Source organism: Lolium perenne, chromosome 7 (genome assembly GCF_019359855.2).
Source record: "Lolium perenne isolate Kyuss_39 chromosome 7, Kyuss_2.0, whole genome shotgun sequence".
NCBI lineage: Eukaryota > Viridiplantae > Streptophyta > Magnoliopsida > Poales > Poaceae > Lolium > Lolium perenne.
Window position 1 is genome coordinate 145,820,852 of NC_067250.2, and position 6,073 is coordinate 145,826,924.

Here is a 6,073-nt window from a genome sequence, read left to right on the forward strand (position 1 = left end):
TATATTATGAGTCAGAGGAACTTGAAGTACTCCCTCTGCAACAACTAATTAGGGCCGGAAGGAGTATTGCGTTGGGAAAAAAACTTGCATTGTGCCAAAAAAAAGTAGTCTGCCGCACACCAATGTGCAGTTGGGTTCATGTACCTTGCACCGGTTGCGATGTTCGGCGTTTTTTGGGACTGGTCCCCTGTCTGTCTGATCAGGTTCGTGCATCATGGGTACTCGAATACCTAGGATTATTTTGAATTATGATTCCCGTTCTTTTCTTAGGGTAGCGTGGCTTCAACAGCTACAGCCGAACGGCCAAGTAACATGTCAAATACTCCATCCCCGAATGTAACGTTATAGACATATAAAGAACGGGAAAGCCACCGTCCAGATAAAGCATCGACTATGTACATTGATTTGGTGAAATGGAATAAAAGGCTATACATTGAACTATATTCCACCAGTTCCTAAACAGAAACAAGTTAATCCAGACAAAATGATAGAAATTAAATGGACAGAAATTTATACAGCTCCAGATCATTTATCTGGAGTAGCCCGAGGAGCTGCAGCGAACCGCTCATCGCACACTGCTTCAATGAATTTTCTCTACCTTCACTATATCCATGCAGATTTTGCAGCACAGCCAAACGACCAATCAATCCCAACTGAAGGGATTGCAAAGGAAAACTGTGCTACATAAAAGAGATCACCACAGGCAGTTCAAGTAATGATGCTGGTGCCTCCTGCTGAACTCCATGAGGCCTCCATATGTTTGGTCTGCTACCCCAATATAGAAAGCCTCCGTGTCTGGGCTGAAAGACAAACCCGCTATCTCACCGAAAAAGTTTATCTCGTGAGATTTGCCATAATCAGCAAAACAGTCATAGATATGGACGAAATCTATAGGCTCTGCGGTTGCCAAGAAGCGCCCATCTGAAGAGAATTTGATACAGCGTATCGAGCCTAGCCTTCCACCGAGGACAGCTAAGGACTGTGATAGGTTTCTAATGTCCCACAGCCGGCATGTTGTGTCTTGACTTCCAGTAGCCAAGATATTGCCGTCTGGATGCCAGGCAGATGAGAAGGAGTAATCCAAATGCCCTGTAAGTTTACCAATCGCCTAAAGCAAAGCAGAAAAGGTTACTTGTTTAGGGTTAACCAGAAAACACTAATTTCTTGAGAACTTGAGCAAAACAACCCCACATGCTTACCTTACCACACTTGGGATCAAATACCAAGCCATCCTCATGATCACCAAGGACAGCAAAGAGTGTTCCATCAGGGTTCACCGAAACACTCTGTTTGAAAACTAGATATTAGTAAACAAGGGACAGAATACAAGGAGTAAACAGAGCTGAGCTTCTGCTGAAAAAAAAAAACAGGTGTAAGCTACTTACATTCACAGACCATGGGAAGACATAGTGGTTCAGGAGGTCGAAGTACTCTGTGTCAAAAATTCTGACAGAGCAGTCATTATTAGCAGCAACCAACCTTCTTGAACCACTGCAAATATACATTTTGTCAGAACATTGTTAACAAGAACCTTACAGTACTACCGTATACCAACTCAGACAGAAAACAAGAAATCTCACTTGGGATCCTCGTAGATCTCTAAAGAGTTGGTTATGGCATTCTCGTCCTCTGTAACTCTCGTGCTGAAAACAATCCCATCATCTTCCAGTCGCTAATAGAAACAAAGCAACTTATCAGCTCAGATCATGAGTTGTTAATTGTTAGACTACTGCAGGGTACAAGGGTCTAGTTGCCACGCACTTACCTTGCATATAAGCTCCCCTTGAAAACCACCAAGTACCAGTAAATCCTTATCTACAGCCATAGTTGTGAACTGGACCATGGAGACAGATTGTGAACCATGCCCCCTCTGTCAAGCAACAACAAAATGTGATGGGACATTTCAGTCTAAACAGAAGATGAATCAACAACAAATAACCTGAGCTGAAATACAAACCTGTTTCGGTATAATGCAATCATCACCATTAATTAGCTCAGTGCTTATCTGGTCCAGTGATGACCAGTGTGTCAAAGACTGATTGTGTACTGTATAAACATCATGCTTGCTTGTTGCCCAGACCAAATTCCTCAACTGTAAACTTGAATGTCAGAACTCAAAACTAAATCATCTAATATAACTGTAAACTTGAATGTCAGACCTAATTTATTTATTAGTGCGATCTAAGGCATCAAATTTAACTGCGCAAAGACATACTGACAAGAGAGAAATTAGTAATATGTGCACGAATTAATCTGATGCAAGCACCTATTATGGACATCCGACTTGCAGAATTTCAGGAGTTCATAAGAAAATGGACTGCAACAATTGGCAAAAACTTCAATGGAGGAATTAAGAAAACAGATACTCGCAAGGAAAAGTGGTGATTAACAAAGAGAAGTGTGCTTCTATTTTAGGCTGGGTGCCAACATAAGTAAAGTATCTACCCTCAACAGTACTACGACCAGTCTGCTCTTCAGTCTAGATATGCTAATGTGCTCCCCGTCTTTAGCTAAAATTGGTTTCTCAATATAAATAATACCAGGGGCAGAGCCTGCACATAGCGATGCTCTGGCAGCTGCCCTGGCTTGCCAGAGTGCTCACAGGGAGAAGCAATAACTACACCAGGCGAGAAAATAACCCACACATTTCCCAGGTAACAATTTCGTAGGGCACAGTGCACCACAATAATGTCCCAACTCGCAACTGGCCAGAACCAAACACAGGCCAGAAGTCCAGCTCGCTCGGTCGCCCCCTCGCTGCTGCTTGACTTGACGCTGGCTCGGCTCCTAACTCGCACCAGCACTCCACCTCACACATGTTGTACGGATCTGCTCCAAGGTAAGATGTCAGCAGATGATGCCTCCACACAGTGCACTGCCACAGTTGTTGCCCTCCTCCTGGGTTCCACATTTAATTTGGGATTTCATTTGAGGTGAGCAGTCGGGTTTTTGTTTGGGGATTCACTAATTAGGTATCTGGTGTTTTGGGATTTACTGATTTGAGGATCACTCATTTGCAGATCTGCGGATAATTGAGAATCTGAAAAGCTAAGCTAAGCAGGGGCACCACGAAACTAAAATGCAGCAAGGGATGGCAGAGTTAAATGAAAGAGAAATTGTGGCCGTATTCCAGTCTATTCTGATGCGGTCTGAGGATGAGCACTACTTAGCTTAATCTATCTACTTTAGAAAACTGTAATGTTGATGCAGTTAATTGCAGAAATCAAGCAGGCTCTTAGTTTTTCTTTTCACGATTAAGAATAAGAAATGCAAAACCACAGTACATGCTAGATTGACCGGGAAAATTCTGTGGGTCTCAGTCTCACCGAAGTTTTACTGAACACATTAACATTTTGGCAAGCAACCTATGTTCAACCCTTCTGGAAGGAGCCATGGCCCCCACATACCCACCAAGAGGTGGTTCTTCAAAGGTTTTTAGTTGATAGGGAAAGTTTTGGGGATGTTATGCAATCAGAATTGGAGCCCTTGATTAACGCTATGGAGTCCCATTTGGCCATGTAATTAGAAACTTGGATGTGTGAACATACGGGATAGCTAGTTGGTGAGTCTTAAATATTGGGGACTTGCCAGTCTCAATAGTGGTCCTTGCAGTTACATGACGTGTATCAAATACTGTTTGCGGTTCTCAAAATTTCCAGAAATGTTAACACTTTGCCCACACTATAAAATATCGCTCCCTGCAACCATACCTGAAAAACCATCCTCAAAATAAGCCCAATGACACATACTTGCTCCCTTCAAACCATCCTCATGGCCCACTCCCTTTCCACCTATAATTGCCTGGTGTACTGCTAGTTGTTCTATTAGGTAAGCCTCCTAAATGTCAACTTTTCAAACCCACAAGAGGCTCAGCGAAGACTAGCCAACATGTAGTTCTATTTTTTCTTGAAAGAATACTATGCAATTTCGTTTCCCACATTATGCAGAATTTGTTCTACGTAGTAACGAGATCCTGGAATGGCCTGGTGTTCTTTAGACACAAAAAAATATTGGCATGTTGAGACTAGAATGATATTAGTCCAGAATATGTTGAGGTAGACGCTTAGCAGCAAGGTAACGTTGTTCCTTCATAACTTTGTGTGCTAGAGAAACTGCAACGAAGATATGCTCCTGTTGCTGAGATTCTTATTAAAGATGCTAATCCTTGGGGGTTCACTTAGTTCCATTAACGAATCTAGGGTGTATTAGGACTTGACCAACAACTAGTCATCGATGGACAATTTATGTGACATAAAACTACTGATAAACGTCAGGCCCGTATCTGAAAATACTTGCCTATAACTATAAATATGATTTTGTAATGTAAAACCTTCTTACATTAATTGAGCAATTGTAAGGAGTAGTAAAATCCTTGTCTTACCAAAACTTAGCACACCATAGATTGAGAAACTGAGAGAGTGCTAAATAACTCAATTGAAAATAATATTCTACAATGTAGCTTCCGACAACATTGTTCAACGTATTTTCCTCCAATTCATATTCTATCTCCAGAAGACAGACATTGTGAATAAGGTTCTCGACCGTGGACATGAACAAGTTCTTTTGCACAAGAAAACATGATCTAACCAGTTAGAATACTTGAGCATTTGCTCTATTTAAGCTCCACATATTGTACTGGAAGTTTGAAACGACAAGTGGGTAGATACAAACCTGAAAATGCACAATTGATGGCCGAGCACGCCTTGTGTTGTACTGGAAATCATAGTAAGGGCTATCTTTCTCCACATGTTTGCAGTGCTGGAAGATGAAATATAAAGAAAATCAGATTCTAAGCTGGTGAGCAAACAAGCTGATGGCATTACTATCTTCACATAATTGTTTGTGCTATAAACTTTCAATTATAAAGACTAGACTGGGCATAACAATAAAGTTAGAATCGGTAACGATAGGACAGACATGTTTTGTAAAGAATATTAGAGATTCTGATAATTCTTGTAGCAATAAAGTTGAAATTGCTCGAGGGTTGTGTACCTCGACGGCATCCTCGCGGGCATAGCTTAGATTCTGATAGTTCTTGTAGCTCCTCATCTTCATCTCCCTGTACTGGTCCCTGGGGAAGAGCATCTTCTCCCAGGGGATCCCCTGCACGTCCTTGCCGTTGGCAACGTCCTGGGCGGACACGTCGGGCATCAAGTTATCCTGCAAAGCAAAGAGAAGGGGTTAAATTGAAATTAACCCCGAATCAACGAAAATCCTGAAGTATGAGAAGCGGGGTGGTAGTGGGCGTGCCTGGTCATAGTTGACGAGGTTGGCGAGGAGCTCGTTCTGGTTGACCTCGCCGAAGGGGTTGTCGTCGCCCTGGTCGTCTATGAGCTCCTGGATGCTCTGGAGGATGAACTCTAGGTTATCCTCGAGCTCGAACTCGTCCATCGATCCTCCCGCGACCTCGATCGATCCAGCCAGGAGAGAATCAACACTGCGCGGCGGCAGGAAGAGGAATCGCCAATTAGAAATACCCCCGGAAAATCTAGAGAGGGAGCTCGGGATCGGGCTATGAGCGCCGAATCTAAGACCAATTCCGCCGAGAACTCACCTGGGATTCGGAGGCGGCGGGGCGGAAACGCGTGGGAAATTAGGGATTTGTTGGCCGTTCCGGGGGGCCTGCGCTGCGAGCTAAAAAAGGGAGCGGCCGAATGGAAGGCGGCGAGACGACGGGGTGGGCGGAGCAGTAGAGCGGGCGGCGGGGGAAGGGGAAAACCGGGCCGACCGACCGGAGCGCGTGGCGGTTTTTCTGTACGCGTATTATCGGTGGGGATCGGGACGGGACGACCGGGACGGGGTGATGGTGGGCGCGTGATGTCAGTAACGCGTAGTACCCGTACGGGATAAGGATCCGAGTGGATCTGCTGCGGGGTCTGGGTCGGATCCGGTCGCGGGGATTAACCTAAGCCTGAAATAACACGACTCAACGGTTCAGACAGCAAAGTCTCACACGCCATCGGAAGCTGCAAACCCAGCGAGAATTTTATATCTTTCAAATTTTGAATAATCATACTACTAGAAAATCATATTTCACCCCGCAAAAAAATAAAATCATATTTCAAAGCTCTAA

The 6,073-nt window shown here is 43.9% G+C and overlaps 1 protein-coding gene across 1 annotated transcript; it reads right to left on the reverse strand.

Annotated features, from left to right (window-relative positions):
- Positions 1-332: 332 nt before the first annotated feature.
- On the reverse strand, positions 333-5,728 carry LOC127318669 (uncharacterized WD repeat-containing protein C2A9.03). Its single transcript, XM_051349144.2, has 10 exons — positions 5,555-5,728; positions 5,251-5,437; positions 4,993-5,160; positions 4,672-4,758; positions 1,958-2,092; positions 1,766-1,870; positions 1,581-1,672; positions 1,386-1,491; positions 1,200-1,286; positions 333-1,108 (listed from the first exon to the last, which is right to left on the reverse strand). The coding sequence occupies exons 2-10, from the start codon at positions 5,389-5,391 to the stop codon at positions 695-697; spliced, it is 1,335 nt and encodes a 444-aa protein (XP_051205104.1). The 5' UTR covers positions 5,392-5,437; positions 5,555-5,728; the 3' UTR covers positions 333-694.
- Between the last annotated feature and the right edge of the window lie 345 nt (positions 5,729-6,073).